A 22,828-nucleotide genomic window follows, 5' to 3' on the forward strand; every position below is an offset into this window, starting at 1 on the left:
GGGGGGGGGGGGGGGGGGGGGGGGGGGGGGGGGGGGGGGCGGGGAGCAGAATTTGTGACTAATGTTTGGGTGTTTCTTGGGAGAAGTTTGGGTATCAAGACAAGATCTGTCAAATGTTTTAAAAATAAAATCTAGATAAGTAATAGTTCACATGTTCCTGACCTTTAAGTCTAATGGCCCTGTCAACAAGCAAATGTCATTAGACAGGTATTATCTGTTCCTAGTGAATCTATATTTCCTCTCTAGTCATGGTTTTATTTTCTAAATTACCACTGAGCCTTTAAAAATATACTCTAGAATTTTGCCAGGAAAAGAAATTCAGCTCACTGGCCTATAGTTTGTAGACTCCAGTCCTTTAAAAAAAAAAATAAGAGGGGGGAGGGGAATAGTTTAGTTTAAGTCATGAGGTTTCCAGATTTTTGCTGTCCTTCCTTTTTCTTGGAAGTTTACATTCATTCTGAGCATAGCATTCCTGAGTCTTCTTAAAGGACCATGTCATTCCTTTGTCTTCATCTTCCATTACCTGTCTTTTGCTTCCACCTTCTGTACAAAATCTTTTAAAAATAAAGTTTGGTTGATTCATTCACTGTGTATCCATATCAATACCATCAGACATCTCCATTTTTTTCCACATCAAAATTGCTTTGTGTCTTCACAATTTCACTCCTGAGTTATCTGTCCCTCCTGGTTCGACTTTCTCCCTATTTAAAGTCACAGGACTCTACAAAGTCTAGACTGAGCTCACCTAAGCCACCTAAGCACAGAAGTTCATGATTCCTTTGACCCCAGCAATCCAAGAAACAAAGAAAAAAATGATTCTCAAGATGCATGTGGCTTCCTTCCACCATGATTAAATTAGAGAAGCAGAAAAGGGGATAGAGTACCATGAATCACAGATTTTTACAATATCTATCATATTCACTTAACTATTAGTACTTTATTTTTTTTTTTTTTAAGCAATCGGGGTTAAGTAACTTGCTCAAGGTTACATGGCCAGTTATTTCTGGGTGTGGTGCTGAGTGTCTGAGCCCAGGATTTGATCTCCAGGTCATCCCAACACTGGAACCGGTGCTCTTACTTGCTGAGCCACCTGGCTGCCCCAACTATTAGTACTTTAAATGTGAGCCTATCATCCAGCAACCAACAAACCAAACTACTAAAGGAGCTGAAACCACATCAATTTGACATTATAAAGAATGCTAGAAAACAGAAGTTACAGTTAAAGGATATATGAGGTTTTTTTTTTTTTTTTGGAGAAGCAAGTAAAGGAGTTGGAGAGCTAGTTTTCATAATGAACTCAAAGCCAGTAATATTTCAGGAGATCTTTGGTCACCTTCCCTCATAGTACTTATAAATACAAAGCAAAAAACCATCATGAAGATCACTGCATCAAAGATCAGAGGATCATTAGTTTAGAGATATCAGGGACACATCAGGGGTTATTCTGTAAAACCCCCTCTATTTTACAGAAGAAGAGACTGAGGACCAAATACATTAAGAGCCTTGTTCAATGGAGAATACTGTCAGGTCCAGAACTGGAATCCAGGTCCTCTGAATTCAACTCTAGCATTCTAAAGTACATTCAGAAACATCTAATACACTAGGAAAGATGATAGAAAAAGTGTATTAAGAACTATAAAGTCAGCATAGATGAGAAATGGGATCTGAACCTAGGTCCTTTGATGCCAAAGGCAGTGCTATTTCCACTGTACCATATGACATAGGAGTCAGGATTAAGAGATCCTGATAGCCTAGAATAGTGAGTAGAATTCCAGTTAGACTTAATTTAATAAGGATATAAAATGTTAAATGTGGGTTAAATAAATAGATTTCATATATGCAAATGAGGCAAAGCATGGTAAGTAATCTGAAAAAGACAGATGGGGGGAGGTGTTAGTAGTAGTCTTAAAACTCAATGAGTCAACAGTGTGCCACTATAGCCAAAAAAAAAAAAAAAAAGCTAATGTAACCTTAGGTTGCATTAAGAGAAGCATAACAGTTTCCCCTAAAAAGAAAATGATAGTAGAGCCTATATTCTGTGCTCTCAGGAGAAACCAAACTGGGAATCTGTGTTCAGTGTGACATATCAATTTTTAAGGATATTGATGAGCTGGACAATCAATATTCACGAGGGCAGTCAGGACAGTGAAAAAGTACTAGCCTCATGCCATATGAAGACCAGTGGAATGAAGTAGGAATTTAAAATCTGCAAAAGACAAAATTTAAGGCTATTATGCAGAAAGAAAAAAGGCACAGACTCATTCCAGTTGCACCAATGGCCAAGTTAGGAGTAACAGGGGCTTCTCTTAAATTTTTTTTATAACTGTGTTTCTTAGGATATTACTTTAATATACCATTAATTTAGTCCTTCCCCAATTAAAGGATATCTACTTGGATTCCAAGTCCTTCCTGCCTCCAAAAGCGTTATTATATTTTTGGTGTATGCAGGACATTTCTCTCACCTGTGACTCCCTTGATACATATGCCTTTGGGGATAATAATCTCTGGGTCAAAAGGTATGGGTATTTTATCCACTTTGTTTTTAGTATAATTCCAAATTGTTTTCTAGAAATGGCCAGGTCAATTCATAGTTACATTGGCAGCATATTAGTTTGCCTTTTTCCCCTATTTTCTACAACTAATTTATTCACATACCACCTTTGCCAATTTTCTTGGTATGAGGTCAGATCTCAAAGATGTTCTGATCTTTATTTCCTTAGCAGTAATTTGAAGAAATCTTACATCATACTGATAGTGAGAACTGTGATCATTTATTATGTCAATAATAAGATGTTGATTTATTTTAGATAATTAAGATATTAGTATATCATATAATATTTGTTATCTTCATGTACTTGGTCAGACCCTTATTAGAGCTAGGGCAAAGATTTCCCCCCTCCCTTGACGCATTCCTCTTTTAGTTGCACTGATTTTGTTTGCAAAAAAGTTTTTCAATTTCATGTCATTTCTTTATCTCCTGATTAGTTAAGAATTCTCCATCAAACCATATTTGAAATATACCTTATCTGGTCTGGTCGCTCTCTCTTTTTAAAAAAATCAATGGTGTTCATCTCAGAAAAAGAAATTGAACAAGCCATCAATGAACTCCTTAGGAAAAAATCTACAGGGCCAGACAGATTTACTAGTGAATTCTACCAAACATTTAAAGAACAACTGACTCCAATACTTTATAAACTATTTGGGAAAATTGGAGGAGTCCTATCAAATTCTTTTTATGACACAAATATGATACTGACACCTAAATCAGGAAGAGACAAAACAAAGAAAATTATAGACCAATTTCCCTTTTGAATATAGATGCAAAAATTCTAAATAAAATATTAGCAAAAAGGCTACAACAACTTATCACAAGAATAATACACTTTGATCAGGTAGGATTCATTCTAGGAATGCAAGGATGGTTCAATATCAGGAAAACTGTAAGTATAATCAACAAAAAAAACTAGCAGAAACCATTTGATTATTTTAATAGACACAGAAAAGGTTTTTGACAAAACACAACACCCATTCCTATTAAAAACACTAGAAAGTAAAGGAATAAATAGTCTTCCTTAAAATAATAAGTAGCATCTATCTAAAAGTATTAGCAAGTATTATTAACTTATTAATTCTAATTATTTTAACTTATTAATTATAATAAAATATAATTATTAATTCTAATTATTAATTAATAATTAAATATATTATTATTAACTGCTTGTGGCTGGGTCAAGCTAATATAATAAAAATGACAATTTTACCTAAATTAAATTACATATTTAGTGTCATACCAATCAATCTACCAAAAAATTACTTTATAGAGCTAGAAAAAATAGTAACAAAATTCATTTCAAAGAACAAAAGGTCCGGAATATCAAGGGAATTAATGAAAAGAAATGCTAGGGAAGGTGGCCTAGCCATACCAGATTTTAATCTGTACCAGTTTTGGGGATAAGAACTCACTGTTTGACAAAAACTACTGGGAAAACTGGAATACAGTATGGCAGAAACTGGGCATAGACCATTATTTACCATTTACCAAACTCAAGTCTAAATGGGTGCATGATCTAGGTATAAAGGATGATACTGTAAGCAATCTGGGAAAGCAAGGAATAGTTTACCTGTCATATTTATGGAGAGGGGGAAGACCAAACAAGAATTAGAGAGCATTACAAAATGCAAAATGGATAATTTTGATTACATTAAATTGAAAACGTTCTGTACAAACAAAGCCAATGCAACCAAGATTGAGAGGGAAGTGGGAAATTGGGAAAGAATTTTTTCAACTGATGTCTCTGATAAAGGCCTTATTTCTAAAATACACAGAGAATCGAGTCAAATCTATAAGAATACAAGTCATTCCCCAATTGATAAATGGTCAAAGGATATGAACAGGCAGTTTTCAGAGGAAGATATTAAAGATATCTATAAGCATATGAAAAAATGCTCTAAATTACTACTGATTAGAGAAATGCAAATCAAAACAACTCTGGGGTACCACATCTCACCAGTCAGACTGGCTAACATGACAAAACAGGAAAATGACAAATGCTGGAGAGGATGTGGAAAAATTGGAACGCTAATGCATTGCTGATGGAGTTGTGAACTGATTCAACCATTCTGGAGAGCAATCTGGAACTATGCCCAAAGGGCTATAAATAATTTCATACCCTTTGACCCAGCAATACCACTCCTAGGGTTACATCCCAAAGAGATCACAAAAGTGGGAGGAAGACCCATATGTACAAAAATATTTATTGCAGCTCTTTTTGTAGTGGCAAAGAACTGGAAATTAAGGGGATGCCTATCAACTAGGGAATGGCTAAACAAGTTGTAGTGTATGAATGTAATGGAATCCTATTGTGCTATAAGAAATGAGGAGCAGATGGGACTTCATATTTACCTGGAGAGGCTTAAACGAACTGATGCTGAGTGAGAAGAGCAGAACCAGGATAAATCTGTACATAATTACAGACACAACATATGTGTGATGACCAACTTTGATAGACTGGACTCTTCTCAGCAATGCAGGGTAATAAAATAACTCCAAAAGAGTCATGATGGAGAGAGATGTCTACATTCAGAGAAAGAACTAGAAAGAACAGAGTTTGAATGCAGATTGAATCAAACTACCTGCTCTTTTTCTTGTTTGGTTTTGTTTCCTCTTTCCCATTGTTCATTCCATCTGTTACAATCCTTCTTTACAACCTGACTAATGTCTAATGTGAAAGTATTTGTAGATCCTATACTTGACTGCATGCCACCATGGGGGGAGGGGGATGAAACTCAAGGGATTGTGGAATTGAATCTTGTAAACTAAAAGTAAACAAATAAGTTAATAAAGACAAAAAAAAGAAAAAAAATTAATGGTGTGACCTCTAATACTCAAGTCACAACTCTATTTTGAGCTCATTATGGTTCATGGCATACGATGTTGGTGTAAAAATAATTTGTCAAATGAATTCTAGCTTTTCTAGTCGGTCTTGCCCAAATAATTTCTCTTCATGTTTTCAAACAATAAGTTACTGAGTCAAGATTGTTTCTAATTCTTCTGTAGTCTATTACATGCATCTATTATTCCACTTTAAAATCAACAGTCTTGATGGTAACTGCTTTATAGTGTAAAATGAGATCAGGAACTGCTAAGTCTTCATTCCTAGTTTTTTTCCTTGCACATTTCCATTGTGTGAAATATACTATTTTGTCTAGTTCCATAAATTAATTGATCGATCAGAATATCAAACATATAAATTAATTTGGATCTATTACATTAGTACAACCCAACCATGGACAATGACAATCTCTCCACACATTTTAGTCATAGTGAGTAACTTAGTGGCCATGTTAAGTTCTGTTGGAAGGATTTTATTTAAAAGTTCAGTATCAATATTAATGAGTGATTTTGTTGATAGCTTTGTTTACTTTATCCCTTCCTGGTTTGTGGTTTTAGAACCACATTTGTTTTCATATAGATTTTGGTAGGGTTTTTCTCCTAATTTTTGAAAACAAATACAGCATTTGTATTATCATAAGATCAGAGTTACAGTGGATGAGATCTTAGAGGACATGTCAAATCCTTTTACTTCATAGATGAAGAAAGTGAGGCAGACAAAAGTTAAGTGGCTTACCCCAAGATCACACAGTCTTTAAGTGTCTGCAGAGATTCAAACACACTTCTTCCAAGTCCATCACTATTCACTATTCTATCCTGCACCCTAATTAACTGCATGCTAAATGTTAGAAATGACAGATGTTCCCTTGTTGCTTTCAGTAACCTTCCTGGGGAGAAAGATGAGTTTTGAGTATTCTATATGACTAGCAGGAAACAAAATGATGATCACCTGTAATCCACTAAAACCCACAATATTAACTCTTCAGTTTTATCTGTGGTGAAGAATGTAATGTGTGGGGAATAAATATACATTGTGAACTTTTTATCTGCCTGTGAAAAAAAATTTGATAATATTAATCAGTAAATCTATCTAGACCAAGGAGTTTCTCCTTTAAATGCTGTTTTATGAGCTGTTAAATTTAATTTCCTGAGATTGGGATAAAATGTCTTTCTTCTTCTAATAATCTGGACATTTTGCATTTTAATAAGTACTCCTCCATTTCTTTTAAATTCTTGGTTTTGCTACAATTCTTTGTATAAAATACAATTTGGATTTTATAGATTCCAACATTTTTGGGTACTTGAGTTTTTTTTTTTTCATTTAAATGAAAACTGGTGTTTTATCGATTTTGTTACTTCTCTTCCAAGGATGCAACATTTAGCTTTGTTTATAATTTCTACAGACTTTTTCACTTTACATCTTATCTATTTCTCAATTTTCAAAATTTCCACTTTTGTGCTCATTTAATATTTACATATGGATTTCCCAGTTTTAAAATAGCAGTATTTTAATTTTCTAAGTTGTTGATATACATTCTTCTTTCCTCTGAAAATTCCATCAGTTGGCTACATGCTAAAATTCATGGTGTTGATTCATTATTAACATTCTCTCACTGTTACCAACAGTTTTTGTGATTTTTTTTCTATGACCCACTTATTTGAGATGTCTTTTAAAACCCCTCATTTTAAGTTTCTCATCTTTTGCATGTTAACTTTAACTATTTAAACTTTTAAATTTTAAAATTTTAACTGTAACTGTATTACAGGGTATAAAGAATGTTTTTAATATTCTGTCCTTTGACATTTATCTGAAATTTATCTGAATATATGATCTAATTTTGTAAAAGAATAAATGTAAATTCTTTAATGTTCTCATTCAGAATTTATTTAAATGCTTTTTCAGTTCTGTAATCTTCTTTTCAGGTATCTTTATAAGATTTTTCCTACTCTGAGAACAGAATATTAAGGTCTCCTACAATTATAGTGTTAACAACTATGTGGCATTCCCCCTCCCCCTTCAGATGACTTTCCTTTGGTGAACTCGTCTATTATTGATATTGTTTCATCATCTATTGTAACTTTAAGTATAATGTAATTTCTTTTTCTGAGAACTAGGTGATTAATTATTTCTGCTTTGCCCAATAACATGGCTTGAAATTCCTGATTTCTAAATTACCGACTGCGTGGTAAATTTTATTCCAGTCTCAAGTTTTTTTTTTCTTTTGTATATACCTTTACTTTTTTAATATTTTTTGTATGCATCTAATTGTTAGGCTCTGATATCTCACCCATTCTGTAACTCTTTTATTTTATTGGCCTGTTTAACCTATTCATACTTAAAATTTAAATATAGTTCTTTGGTTTATGTTTTCTTCCATTCATCCCTTTTGTACTGATTTTATGCCTTCCTTTTTAAAATCAGTAACTTCTCTTTTCAATTTGTTTTGCTTATTATATGCTTTGAAGCTAATATATTCTGACAAGAATCCAGCTGCTCCATTGAATGGTTACATCTTAACTCCACCTTCCTTTACCTCCCTTCTCTTGCTATTTATATATATTCTGGCTGTTTTCCTTCCCAAAGAAGACACAAATTTACTTATAGGGGATAAAAGAATTTAATCTAATTCTTCTTCCCTTCTTTTGATACCTCAATTTGTCCTTACTCTTAAGTACCTTAGGTCCTTAAACCTCTTAATCCAATTTTTTAAAAAAGCCTGTAAGAGAGAAATGACTTGTCTCTTATTGACAATTATGCTTACTTTCCTGTCATTTGTTTCTATTGTTTAAGGTGCTAACATGTCAGATATTGTGGCTCACCCGTACAGGTTTTTTGTTTTTTGCAGGAAAGCTTCAAATTCTTCTCTTTTGCTGAAGGCCCGCCCATCTTTCTTCAGTGATTATTGGACTCAGCAGTAAAGTAAATGTGATTTTTGGTTGTAGTTTGAGCTCCTGGACTTCTTGGGGAATATATGTTTACATTCTTAATATTTCTTATTACTGCAGAACATCTTTCAGCTCAGTCAATAAGCACTGCGTAAGTGCCCTCTCTGTTCTTAGGCACTGTTTTCTTTTAGCTTTTTACAAAATTTATTATTTGTTCTTGAAATTCTAATCTCAAAGTGTAGAGTTTTTTCTTTGGTGGCTCTGTGAAGATTCAAAATGATCATTGCTTTATCAAAGGTTATCAGCAGTTTTCCTGGATTACTGTGCTATATAGTATGGTATTCATGGCTAGATAAAATCAGCATTTCACATCTCTCAGAGCAAAAAGGAGGAATTTAGGGTAAGTCACTGCCATAGGGGAACCAATAAGAAATATTGCACAACCAAATCCTGAAGTCCAAGTCCAATAGGTGGCACATGTTCACAAGGCCTAGCACATAGAGGAAATAGTACCGGGATAAGTTGGGGTGTGGTGGGAACACTGAATGGAATCTCTTAAGTATTTAAGTTGTTCAACATGTCATGGATTGTTTTAAAATTAAGTGCAATGTTCCTTATTTTAAAGATTTGACTTTCGTGATTCTCTATCTGCTGAAAAACTTCTTTTTCTGAAATTCTGGTATGGGGGACATTTGAGGGAAACAACTACTCCACTGTCTTTTTTTTCCAAGAAGAAATCTGAAAGGCATTAAGACATGGAAAGCACCTAACAGTAAAATAAGAACAAAACTGATCATATCTTGAAAGAAAATGGTTATCAAAGTAGGAGTCATTTCATAATCATGTCTGTGGGCAAAGAGTCAAAATCCAAACCAATACCAAATCAAAATGAGATGAAGGTATAGTACAAAATCACAACAGTTCCAACCTGAACCAGTTAAGTATGGTAATGATGCTCAAAAATGGGAAATGGAACAATAAAAAAAAAAAACACATTGACATCAAACATTCCCATTTCTCACAGAAGTTTAATATGTAAGGAAATAATCATAATGAGGAGCCTAAATGAGTCCAGAAACATCTTCGCTAGACAACACACTTACTAGCCAAACCAAAATAAAACCAATAATGCTTATATTGTTTTAGAATTTGGTTGGGAGGGTCAAATCTGGCAGCTGAGAATGGTTTTTACATTTTAAACTTAAAACAAACAATAAAACATTCTTAGGTTGGGCTTGTTTTGGCCCTGGGCCAGTAGTTTGTCAAACCCTGGTATAGAGTATGATTTCAAATGAATAATCCCACAGAGGAAGGAGAGTGAAATGTTATGAAAACTACTGTCTCAAAGAATATCAACAAGCAGTGAAGGGAAATTTATTTGTAGAAAACTTGGTATGGGATGCAATTAAAACCATACCATTCTAATAGAAAGTAAAACTGTAAAGAGTACAAGAAGAAAAACAAAATGAAAGAAAAAATGAAACAGCATTTCTATCAGAAATTATTTTATTTCTCAATGACAGTGTAGCCACTATATTTTAACAGCTCAATTGCTGATGTACTAAATGAGGAAGTAGAAATGGTACTAATGAAGATCAAAAGACAAGAGTAATTGGAACAGACCAAGTACATAGAAGGTTATCTTTACTGAAACTGACACAATCTAGAGAGTACTGGAAAACTGATTCTTAAGCTATATGAAAGAGATGACAACAAACTCAAGGAAAAAAAGATAATATTATTTATCTAAAACTACAACTACAAAGTCATCAGTATCTGCCAAATCATCAGTTCATTTTTTTCATCTTTATAAGAATGATTTACACATATGTTGATAGCATCCTTGACGAAAACATGAGAAGGGAATAGACAGGCTTTCAAACAATTTTCTAAGAAGCTAGATGGCATAGTTGATAGTATGCTGGACTTAGTAATCAGAAAGACTTGAGTTCAAATCCTACCTCAGACACTTACCAGCAGTGTGACTCTGGGCAAGTCACTTAACCTCTCTCAGCCTCAGTTTCCTCATCTGTAAAATGAGGATAATAATAACACTTACCTCACAGGGTTGTTGTGAGGATCACCTGAGATAATGTATGTAAAGTGCTTTTGCAAACTTTAAAGCATTATATAAATGTTACTTGTTATTACTATAGTAATTATAATTTTATAATCACATAAAATACATGGAATCTAAGATTCTTCTGTGCTTACTTTCACATCTTAGAGGACAAAAATATAGCCTTCTAAGTCTTTCTTTCATCAAGGTATATCCCATGCATGTGTATTAAAATTATACACAATTCCTTGATAGAGACAAAAGCAGCAACAATTGTCTCACAATCAACTCGCTGTTTAACAATTAAAGCATGTAAGTCCACCAAATTTTTTTTTGTCATTATCATAAAGAATTGTACACTTCAGGATCCAAGGAAGAGGGGTTTCCCTATTAAGGGTTCTAATCTTGATTTCAGAGGATTCATGAACTTAGAGCAGAAACAAAAATACTTCTTCATTTTCACTAACTTTTTATTTCCTTGGTAACTGTATATATTTTATGGATTTAAGAAAACTCTGTTGAGGAGGGGCCAAGAGGCTTCATCAAAGGGGGGCCATGACACACACAAAAAGATTAAGAACTCATGCCACAGATGTTGAGGGCCTCCAGTGTCAATTACAGATGATGCTGCACAGATTATATAAAGCACAAGAATACTAAAGAGCCTCTTAAATAAATTCATAGTTGTTCAAAAGTTCACCACAACAACCTACACAAGAAGAACCAAGTGGATGAAGAATGTCTATTGTTCAGAACATGCAGTAGGATGGAGAGTTCAATGAGTCAGTCCATCGGTACTTACATCTTGGACAGACAAGAGTATACAGACAATGAGCTAATCCCACAAGTAAACGCAAGGGGAAAAGTGGGCTGGATTGCTTCGGAAAAACCTGTACAACACTTTTAGCAATGTCAAACTGCTTCTCTTTCTCTCTCACTCACACACACACAGTGATTTTATGCGCAATTCATCTAATAACAAAATCACTGAAGAATGGCAATTATGGAGAACTGATAAGACAATGGAGACTCATGGCAAGTGCAAGCAGGTCATGGTATTTTGTTAATAGAATGTAAATAAACAGTGATATGTAAATACAAACTCAATTGGGTATCTTACCCTATAGGAAAGTAGGGGGGCAGGGGATGAGAGGGGGGAAAGCAAATTGGTGGAGAGGGTAGTTAGAGGCAAACACTTATGAAAAAGGACAGGGTCAAAGGAGAACATAGAATAAATGTGGGGCCAGATAGGATGAAGGGAAATAGTTAGTCTTTCACAATATGACTACTATGGAAATATTTTGCATTATTACACATGTATAACCTATATTGGATTGCTTGTTTTCTCAGTGGGGGTGGGTGATGACGGGAGAAGTCAGAGAATCTAGAACTCAAAGTTTTAAAAACAAATGTTTAAAATTTTTTTTTAAAAAGAAGTGATATGTAAAACATACCATTTGGAAGATTTTTATTGAAAAAGGAAGATAGGCTAGTCATGTAGCAAGAACAAGGGGTAACAAATAGATGGACAGTCTCATGCCAAAGTCATATATTTTTTTAAAGCAATTGGGGTTAAATAACTTGCTCAAGGTTACACGGCCAGCTATTTTTGTGTGGGTGCTGAGTACCTGAGGCCGGAACCGATTCCAGGTCTCCCAACTCTGGGCCGGCGCTCTAACTCACTGTGCCACCTGGCCGCCCCTCCAAAAGTCATATTAAAGGCCTAAAAGAGGACTTCCAGAATGCTAAGAGGACCTTGATATGGTAATTTATGGGCCAGCTATGACAAGACATGCATAGAACAAGAAGGTATGGACTAAGGTTTATCTAATGGTTATAAAAGGTAATTTTTTAAAATTAAAAAGAAAATAAATATGATGTAAAAAAAAAGAAAAAGAAAACTCACATAAGAACTATCACCATGCACTTCAATGCACCACACTTTGCAAACTGGAATTCCTGCTCTTAGATGTAACAACTGAAAGGAAATGTGGCCCCATGGAGTTTTAATGAAAATCATTAAACACAGCTGATCTCTTAACAGTAAACAGACAAAGATTATAATACCCTAACTGCTACATGATTTGAATATATACACAGAATTCTTGCTGAGATGATTATGTCTATCTATGTCTATGTCACTCCACAGAATAAGGCTGTCCTTGAAATGTTGGTTTGTAAAGCACAATCTAAAAATCTAACAATATAAATAATCTGAACACAAATGTATGAAAATCCTCATTTACAGAAAATACAAAGGTCTACCAAGACGCATAGATAGACGGAAGTATTTGTCAGTGCTCACTTTGTGTCAAGCATTGTTCTCAACACTGGGGAAAGAAATACAAATGAGCCTGCTATCATGGAACTTGCACTAAAATGGCATAAAGGGGATCTGAGTTAAGGGCAGAGGCAGCCAAAAACATCACTGACCTGGAGCAGAAAGAGCAGGGGGCAGAGGGCTCCCCAGGCTGGCAATGAAGTAGAGGAGGAAAATAAGGAAGAGTCCAGGCATGAATGATTACCAAAAGACTTATCGGGGGATTTCTTTAAATAGTAGATTGTTCAAGTTTTAAAATTTTGTTTAGTTTACTGAAAACTTGGATGGATGGGGGGGGTCAGTGGGCTGGATTGCTACTAGCTCCCTGTAAGATCTTTAACTGGTTATTTACCTTCTCTAGGTCTCAGTCACCTGGTCTTAAACACGAAGACGTTATACAAAACCCATTCTAAAAATTCTCCTAAGTCTATGCCCTCTCTAACTGTGGATGAGCAATTCTTAAGCAGAACCATGCATACATTTACTCCACTAAGCAGGCACTACCAATGCCTGGTAGACATGAACTCGTTCAAAAAAGTATAGGGTAATTAAAATTGTCAAGTACATTACTGTACCTAGTCAATCTTTCTTTTCTCAAATTCAAATAAGCTTTCATGGCAATCTGTTTCCAGATCATTCCTAGTTTGATTAAAGATGAATACCATCAGATTTGTAATTGAGTAAACCCACATTTCTTGTAAGAAAATCTAAGAATCTTTCACATTTTCTTTTATCTGTCTCACTTCCTTGAAATAATTCCAACTACAGATAGGATCAATCTTAGAAAAGGGGCTGTACATAACTTTTAACAGCAGTTTTTCTAAATATTCCTCAAGCATCTCATGGGTGCCCCCCATTCCCACTCTCTTAGCTGAGAACTTTGCCTCATATGTTGCTGAAAGGACCGAGGCCACTTCCTGAGAGCTCCTTCTTATCTCGTCACCACAGATCACTTAAGCCAATATCTCCTCTCATGTCTGTTTTACATGTAGAGATGGTCCATCAAGGAGATTGGCAAGGTGAAGTTCTCTAAATTTATAAGGTCATTCATTTTATGTTCTCCACAGATTTCTCCCTTCAATATTCGCACTTTCTTACTTATATTCAATCTCTAATGGCTCTTTCCTTACTGCCTCCAAACATACCCATACCTTCCTGAGCATCCCCCTCTCCCATCCTTAAAAAACCATCATTTGGTCCATCTATGCTTGCTAGTTAGTTCTTTTCTGAATAATGCTACAAGGAGGTCAGTAATCTGTGCCTCTACTTCTTCTCTTAAACCCTCTGTAGTCTTGCTTCTAAACTTATCATTCAGCTGAAACTTATCTATCTCTCTAGTAACAAATGATTCCTTAATTACCCAATCTACTGACCTTTTCTCAATCCTCACCCTTCTTGACCTTCCTGGAGCCTAAGACACCAGAGATCATCCTCTTCCATTTGATGCTTTTGTCTTAGATTTTTGTGACACAGCTCTCTCTCTATGTTCTCCCTTCCCAGTTCACTTCATTTAGGCCACACTCACTTTGTGTCCCACTTTGTATACTGAGCCTTATTCTCTTCCTTTCCCCTATACCAGTGGTGGGGAACCTGAAGCCTCGAGGCCACATGTGGCCCTATATGTCCTCAGATGCAACCCTCTGACTGAGTCTAAGTATTTTTTTTTTTGGATTTTTTTTGGGTCTTTTTGGAGGGGAGAAGGCAGGGCAATTGGGGTTAAATGACTTGTCCAAGGTCACAGAGCTAGAAAGTGTGTCAAGTGTCTGAGGCCGATTTTGAATTCAGGTCCTCCTGATTCCAGGTCTGGTGCTCTATTCACTGCACCACCTAGCTGCTCCCGAGACCAAGTTTTACTGAACAATCCTCTTATTAAGGGGATTTGCTCAGTGAAGTCTGGATTCAGGCAAAGGGCCACATTTAGCCCTCACAAGTGGCCTCGAGGCCGCAGGTTCCCCATTCCTGGGGCCTATACTATATTTCACTGAACTTACTAGCTTCCATGAATTTAAATATCTCTAAGCATATGACTCTCAGATTTACTTATCCAGTTCTAACATCATTCTCAACCTCCAGTCTAGTAACTGTGCCTACTAGACATTTTGAATCTGATACCTTATAGACATCTTAAAAACAAAATGTACAAAACTGAATTTATTACCTTCCCCTGCCAAACCTTTCCCATACCCGAACTTTGGGTACTAACCTCCTAGTCACTCTGGCTTGAAATGCAAATGTCCACCTTGAATCCTCACTTTTTCTCACCATTCCCTGCCTCCTCCATGTACAAAGGGGGAACCTTCTCTTTTCTGACACTGCCACCATCTGCTGCAGGCTCTCATCATTCCACGTATGCACTACTGCATCAGCCTGTTTGGTCTTCCTGCTTCAAATTTCTCCCCACTCCAGTCTGTCCTCCACTCAGCCTGACATCACACACATCTTCATAAAACACAGGTCCAACAACATCACCTCCCTATTCAGTAAGTTCCTGTGGCTCCCTAAATCTCCAGGATCCAATATAAAATCTTCTGTTTGACTTTAAAAGTCCTTCATAACCTAGCCCCTTCCCACTTTTCCAGTCTTTTAACATTCTTCACAAAAGATATATCTCTCAACTCTTGAATATTTTTACTGGCTATACCTCAAGCACGGAATTCTTCCCTCCTCAACTGCACTTCTGGGCTTCTTTCAAGTCTCAGCTAAAATCCCTGCTTCCACCAAAAGTCCTTCTTGATCTCCACTAATGCTAATGTCTTCCTTCTGTTATTGCCAACATATCCTGTATATATCTTGTCTGAACAATGTGCATGCTGTCTCCCTGATTAGACAGGGAACTCTTCGAGAGCAGAGACTGTCTTTTGATTTCCTTTGTGTCCTTAGTGTTTAACACAGTGCCTGGCACATAGTAGGCACCTAAAGGCTTGCTAAGCATTTAAGGATAAAGGACACAAAAAGGAAAAAAAAACGACAGTCCCTAACATCAAGGAGCTTCCGATAGAAGGGAAAAAACAGCATGCAAATAAATACACACAAAGCAAGAATAAAAAGGAAATGATTGTAAGACAGAAAGCATCAGAATAAAGAGGGGCTGGGGAAGGCCTCCTCAAGAAGGTGAGATTTTATTTAGGACTTCAACAAAGCCAGGGAGGCCATTAATCAGAGCAGAGGAGGGAGGGTCCTCCAAGCATGGAGGATGATTAGAGAAAACGCTCAGAGCTTGAGAAATGCAGCATCTTGTTTGTGGAACAGTCAAGAGACCAGTGTCACCAGATCAGAGTATGTGTAAAGGTAGGAGGGGGCTAAGTTATAAAGGATTCTGAATGCCAAACAGGGTATTTTGTAATTTGCTCCTGGAGGCAACAGAAAGCCACTGGAGCTTACCGAGGAGAAGAGTGAGAAAGTAACAATATCGGACCTGACTTTTAGGAAAATCACTTTAGCGACTAATGGAGGATGAACTGGACCAGGAAGGGACTTTAAATGCCAGCAGATACAAAGAATGAAAAAGTTCACAGTGTAAAGAAACTGATAATCTATTTAGGGAAAACAAGTGTAACAGAAATTTAAATACAAAAGGTATATAAAGCCAAGTTTTGGTGGAAGGGCACTGGCACTTGGAAGGAATCAGGAGAGAAGTCCTTTAGAATTTGGCAGCTGAACTGACCCTGAAGATAGTTACAGATTTCACAAGGAGAAGGTAAGGAACTAAGTGCATCACAGGAGAACAACTTGTGCAGAGGCATGGAGACAGGAAACAATGTCAATGTATTATGCTCAGAGAGGTTTCATATACAGCTGGTGATACAGGACGGGAGTTCAGGTGACAAACTTGGAATAAATAAATAGAATTGAGAGTAGTAGTCAGAAATCATAGTTCAACCCAGGAGAGCTCATGTAATCATCAAGAAAATACAGAGATAAGTTAAGACCCAGACACTGCTCTGGTGTACAACCAGCATGGGGAATAGGATGGTTGGATGGTGATCCAACAAAGGAGACTTAAAAGGAGTGACCAATATTGTCATTTGTCTTTTGATTTCAAAGAGGACCAATTACATCACACAGTAATGTCTTAACTTGCACGTGAACTGGATTTAAGGAAGGCAGAGTTGCACAAAGTCATCAGCCTCACTCTATCTTCCTGAGTCACTGAAGTCCAGTGGCAAAACAAAAGACAAGATCACCGGTGAAGGCCCAGGATGCAGTAGATGACCTAAGGAAAGTTCCATATTAGACTAAGCTCTAAATACCCCACGATGTCTGTTTCAGCTACCTTCATGGCCACTGGAACAAAGTGTTCTCATCCACCCATTCTGCTGAGCAAAGTTTTCACATGCTTGAGGTGAACATTCCCCTAACTCAATGACAGGTCTGAGACCCATCAGTTACCCAAAACCTGGTTTAGCTTGTCTGCTAAGATGGTTTACTAGGGTGTGGCTGCTAAGCATGCTATCGCTTCCTGAAGCCACTGGTCAGAGTTGGGCGAATCAAGTGGACACCAGAGGTGGATGAGCAGTCCTGAAAAAAGCTCAGCAAGCCCTCATACCAGAGGTGCTAGTCTTTCTGAAGAGTCCATACACCTGTGGCCAGACATGTAGGGGAACCAGGAGAGAAAACTCACAAAAACTCAAGAGAACAGAGGGTGTGCGGAAGCAGAGGAGGAGGATGATCAACGGTGTAAAAAGCTGAATAGGTCAAGAAAGATAGGACTGAGAAAGGATATGTAGCAATTAATGTCAATCCTACAGAGAGAGGGCTCAATTTAGTCATGATGTCAGAAGTTAGATTGCAAGATGTTGAAAAGTGAATGGGAGTTGAGAAAATGGACACAATGAGCATATTTTTTCCTCCCTAGGAGTCTGGCTATGAAAAACATAAGAGATGTAGCATAGTAACTGAAAGGCAAGGCGAGACAAAGGGAGGTTTTTAAAGGATGATGGAGATCTTGGCATTTTCCAAGCAATAGGACTTGGGAGAATGATCGAAGTGACAGTACTGCTGGAGGAAACAGGAAGTGATGGGAACAAGATTTAGCCTCAGTGAGAAGGGATATCTCTTCCTCCAAGACCAGAGGAAGAGGGGAAGGGGATTTGAAGTGTAGAGTTGATAAGAACATGTTACAAAATGCCAACAAAATCATACAATCACGCTAAATAAATTACAAATTTATGCTACATAATCTCAAATAGATCCTCAATGCTGCATACACATCTTTTACTCTTCCTTCATTGGCTGCTTATTCCACTTCCCTCAACACCTATTCTAAAGCTCTTCCTCTCTCCTTAAGGCACTGATGTTACTATCTCCCTTTAGTAGATGACCTCCCATAAAGTTTTTCATTGAAAATTTTGACAAGATCTTCTGCCGAAAGAGAGGGAGAAGAGTTGAGTAGGCTACTACTTGAAAAGAGAAAAGAAATTTTGGAACAGGCACCAAGGGAAGTGAGACAGAGAATCAATCAGGGTCAAAGATAGTTATTTCTCTGATTTTGGCTATGTGGCATTCCTACAATTTCATCAAAGCAATATAGTTCTTCTGTACAATCACACCCTTACTGCTGCCAGTAAGATCAGATTTGTGCCCCTCATGCTTTCCCTCTGTCAGAGCAAGGATCACTGGCAGGTAGAGAAGGATGAAGAAAGAGAAACTTGGAATAAGAAATGGAAATTAAATCACTTTTTCTGTTGCATCTTAATAGTTGGGGCCAATATGGCTAAAAGTACAAAATCCTGAAAGAAAGCTAGTATACCTGATTATAGAAGTATCATAGTTATCTGATCAGATCAGTCTGTATTTACATTGTAAAAAGCTATTAATTTGTCTCTCTAAACTATGATGGATTCATTTTGTAATACCTGAAGGACATGGATTTGTCAGTTTGAGGACTTCATAATAGAATTCCCTCTTTCAATAAGATCAAAACAACTCTATGACTTAGTGGTAAATTCTGGAGTAGTCCAAGTCACAGAGAAGTTACAAGGCTTATATATCATATAACCACTAAGTTTCAAGGCAGCAAGGTGTGGTAGAGTGGTTTTGAAATCATAAAGACATGGGTTCAAATCCTACTATGGCCAGTGGTAAGGCATTTAACCTTTGGAAACTTATGTTTCATTTATAAAAAAGGGGAAATATTATCTTATATTATCTATCTCACATTGTTTTTGGAGATAGTCTCTCTAGATTCTTTCAAAAACTTTAAAGTGCCATATAAATGTTATTATTTTAAAATTACATAACCTGTTGGGTAAGGGTCTGATGAACAAGTTTTCCTATCACTACAACAGAGCCTCTAACTCCAACCAAACTGAATTTTATGGCATGTAGATAAGAGTATCATATCTAGGCTTGAGATCATTTATCACAGAGAAAATTTATGTGTGTATAATCACAATGCAACCGTTCTGTAATTCAGAAGAAAACTGCTTACTATGGATAGCCAAAGTCCCTTATATTAATCAAGTAGCCTTTTCTACACACAACATTTTCTGAAGATTTTATTTTACTGAACATGGTGAAAAACATTTTTCAGGATTGGATTTTTACTGTGGGAAGAATATGAAAATGCAAATACACCTTCAAAATGCTACTAACTTTAACCAGTTTCTTTCTATGAACATGGAAAGTATTCCACTAAAGGAATAAACTATGTTGCATGTGTAATTTGTCAAATCCAATCATCTATATTAAAAATAATAACCTAAATATAAATGACAGGAAAATGAAAATTTCCTTCAGTTAAAAAACTGAGAACTAAATATTCAGCATAAAAAATTGGTGAGAGCTAACATACTGACCCAGACCCTTTTTTTGGGCAATATTTTCTAAGAATTTTACACTCTGAATCACAAATGACAGCAAAAAAAAAAAAAACCTTTAAAAAGTTAACACTTCCACTCTGGTTATTAAGGAAATGTGCAATTTACCATTATCTTGCTTCTATGGACTTTATAGAAACTTAAAAGTTAGAATTGGAAATTTAAAAAAAGTTAATCCCTTTTTATATATATCCTCTCTCTTGAAAGAATTACCACCTACCATATACATTAGAATGTCTCTAATCATCACCATAGCTGTCTGGTGATCATTCCAAGCTTGATTTAGTGTTTGAAGAAAGTTGTTATTCAACGAATTTAGTACATCTTCTCGCACCTGCAACAGAAGAGATTGATTTTAGTCTGTATAGTTTATAAAAGAAAGAGTAACAGAATATTCTTTTTTTTCAAAGTTAAGAAAACAATCTATAAAAAGTTCAGTTTTGATTAATCTGTCCAGGTCAGAAATATTACAGCGCTGAGATTTTAATGCTACACACACTGTCCTCTGTATCACACTGTGTTCTCATCTGTTTTAACATAAAAATTTCAGGGCAGGAAAGGGGAGAAGTCTGACCTGCCATCTTTTTTAAAAATAGGCCAGATACTTTTTTTACTTTAAAGAGAGAAAAATAACACAATAGCAATGTATTTCTCAACAATGTGAAAGGATTAGAAACATTTAAAAAAAGAACTTTATGACATGCCACATATATACATATAAAAAAGTTATACCTGGAATAAAATTATGATAAATCATAAAATGCTACAAGTTAGAACAGATACAAGTAGGGCATTTCTAAAGAGCAAAACAATTTTATTATAAAGTCTAATGAATATGATAAAACTGAAGTTACATTTTAAAAAAGATTTTAAAATTTTGAGAAATGTTTAAAGATGAAGGAATAATAGAGGAATAATGAACATAATAAAAAGCAATAGAAGAATCTCATTTAAAAAATTAAGGGATAATTTAGGAAGGTACTAAGGGATATAAAATAAGGGGTCGTCATACATGAATAACTCTTAGAAAGAGGCAGTGGGGTAAGGGGAATAGGGCACTGGACTTGGAGTCAGGTGGGTTCAAATCCCACCTCAGTCACTTACTAGCTGTGTGACCCTGGGCAAGTCACTTAACCTCTTTGTGCCTCAGTTTCCTCATCTGTAAAATGAGGGGGTTGGACTCGATAGCCTCTAAGATCCCAGTCCTTCCAGCTCTAAATCTATGATCCTATGAAAGGTACAAGAGTATCACTCAGACTGATTACAAAGTGGTACTATCAGATTCTAAAAAACATGCCTTCTTAGCTAACAAGTAAAGCAGAAGAAATGCAAAGAAGAGGAACAGCACATTCTTATATTTTTATTATTACTGAAGTACTGCCTTACTATAAAAAGTGGGGGCAATCACAATAATCACCATTAAGAGAACATATTCCAGCATTACACAATCAAACTATTATCAGAAATCAAAATAATATATCTGTGGTTTAAGATCCATTCCTCTCTAAGTTAAGGGGTACTGTGGCTCTGCCATTTTTTCTGGGTTTTATAAAACACTGCCTATTGTCAGGTACATTTACATACATATAAGCATATACACATACATACAAACATGTTCAACTAATGTTGACTGAATAACGTTAATCAATAAACCATAAATCAATACCATAAGGTAGAAGGAAAATTAGTTGTATGATGCTAACTTAGTAGTAAAAATGGCCCAGGTTTAACAAAAAATGTTTAGCCACTCAGTAGAACTAACTTCTCTTTGAAAAAGTAGTATTATCGATTTGTTATTTAAAAAAATATGTAACATGAAACTGCACGTTGAAAGAGCAAATAATACTTTTAAACAAAAATCAATAAGTTAGACATTCTTCAAAAGTCAAAATCCCTCTCATCCTAAACCAAGTCCCTCTTCTAACATACCCATTAATTACAACTCCGTAATCACAAATCCTACGTCTAATACCTATTAGCTGTGTATAACATCTCATTGACCCAGGCAACTCTCCATGACTGTAAATTTTCAAGCAGGTACTGATTTCCATTGGTAGGAGTCTGCTTACTGGGAACTCCCTACATTAACAAAATTACAGATCCAGTCCAAACAAAACAAAACTATAAAAAGCATAAGCCACTTGTAAGAAAATGAATATTTTCACAAATTATCCCTTTCCCCAAGTGAACAAAAGATGATACATCAAGCACACTTGATAAAATAACTTAAGGGAAAAAAGCATACAATGTCCATAACGTGGGCATTCCAAAAATGGAATACCTTTATTTTTTAATAGTCAAGAATCTGTCATCTCACAGGTTTAAGAGTTCTTTGCAATCCACCCATGCCAGCTCATCCTTTTTTTAATTTTCAAAATCTAAAGTTCCCCACAGAAGGTCCACCCAAAGTGCTGAAAGGCTGCTCACTTTCTTTCAGCACTGTGAAGGTACCAGCGGAGCTCTCTGGCTGTGCACCTGTTCCCCTGCACTTTCACCGGGTGCCATCATCCCTTCTTGTCATGTAATTCCTTGAGGACTTCAGAGTTCTTCACTGGTTACATGTTGCAACCTGCTCAAAGCCACATCACACGACTCCCTAATACTCATCTTCAGGTCTCTGGACACAGTGGCTTTTACTTCCTGCTCCTAGAGAGTAATATTGCCACACTCTTAAGAACCAACAAGGCGGGCAAATCTGGCTTTCATGGGAAGCTTAAGGGCACGAACCAAGAGTCTTGCCATTTCTTAAAAGCAGTAAGTTTGCTTCCTTCCTCTTATCAATGCTAGGTAGACCTAGCTCATCCATTTATATTGTCTGTCACAGATACACAGACTGTTGGTCAAAATCTATATGACATGTGGATGTGACTGCTTGTAATTTCCACCCATTAGTCTCAGTTCTGCTCCCTGGTGCCAATTAGAACAAGGCTGGTGATGGCGGTTGGGAGGAATAAATATTCATATAGCACCTATAATGTGCCAAGTGCTATACTAAACACTTTGCAAATATTATCTCACATGATCCTCAAAATAATCCTTAGAGAAAGGAGTTATTATTATCCCTATTTCATAGTAAAGGAAACTGACAAAAAGGTTAAGTGACTTGTCCAAGGTCACATAGTTATTAAATGTCTTAAGCTGGATTTGAAATTGGTCTTTCTGACTCTAAGACCAACATTCTATCTACCGCACCCAGAGGCAAACAAATGCATGTTGAAATACAGTTAGTTATACCTTCCATAATGCAACTATCCCCAATGAGGTTTTGATGTATCACGCGTCAGCATAAGAAATTAAATGGAAATTGGGGGGGGGGGGAGTTTTGTAGATTCCACAATACACACATAAAAGAC

The 22,828-nt window shown here is 36.1% G+C and overlaps 1 protein-coding gene across 1 annotated transcript in view; it reads right to left on the reverse strand.

Annotated features, from left to right (window-relative positions):
• Positions 1-22,828, reverse strand: part of CUL3 (cullin 3) — a 110,616-nt gene that overhangs the window by 38,560 nt on the left and 49,228 nt on the right. Inside the window, exon 3 of the mRNA XM_069104540.1 lies at positions 19,696-19,809. Coding sequence (XP_068960641.1) covers positions 19,696-19,809 — 114 coding nt within the window. The remainder of the gene's footprint in view (positions 1-19,695; positions 19,810-22,828) is intronic.

Source organism: Petaurus breviceps, unplaced genomic scaffold, assembly GCF_028583685.1.
Source record: "Petaurus breviceps papuanus isolate PSGF00001 unplaced genomic scaffold, PetGlider_PUasm1.0 688, whole genome shotgun sequence".
Classification (NCBI taxonomy): Eukaryota; Metazoa; Chordata; class Mammalia; order Diprotodontia; family Petauridae; genus Petaurus; species Petaurus breviceps.